Consider the following 403-nt stretch of genomic DNA (forward strand, 5'->3'; position numbering starts at 1 on the left):
TTTGTCAGTTGTATTTTGTCACTAACAGTGTCGTAGCTTTGGCGACATCTCGAACATGAGCGACGGCGATCAGACGACTTATGGGAAAAACAATCACACCATGGACACCGAGGAGGTTTGTATATCATCATATCATCTAACACTCCCCCCTTTTTCTCTCACTTTAATCGTTAATACTTCCTATATTGTTTATCTATGAAAAAGCCGAGGTCTCGGCTTAGTTTGGTTAAAAAGTTTGAAATTTAAGTGGGAACTTTGACCCTCGACTTAACCCTTTAGCTACTGCCCGCCGTTATGTTTTTCGCTAGGTGATCTTTCCGGACGAAGCGTCGCTATCGTGGCTCCCTTCTTTCTGTTATTAAATATTTTATTCTGTTTTCTTTATTTCTAATTTTTAGATTCT

At 39.5% G+C, this 403-nt stretch overlaps 1 protein-coding gene across 1 annotated transcript in view; it reads left to right on the plus strand.

Annotated features, from left to right (window-relative positions):
* LOC108573827 overlaps nucleotides 1-403 on the plus strand; it is a 102,430-nt gene that overhangs the window by 80,093 nt on the left and 21,934 nt on the right. The window contains 1 exon segment of the mRNA XM_017936304.1: nucleotides 29-115. Within this exon segment, the coding sequence (XP_017791793.1) occupies nucleotides 29-115 (87 nt within the window).

This window comes from Habropoda laboriosa, unplaced genomic scaffold (genome assembly GCF_001263275.1).
Source record: "Habropoda laboriosa isolate 0110345459 unplaced genomic scaffold, ASM126327v1 scaffold111, whole genome shotgun sequence".
NCBI classification, from domain to species: Eukaryota; Metazoa; Arthropoda; class Insecta; order Hymenoptera; family Apidae; genus Habropoda; species Habropoda laboriosa.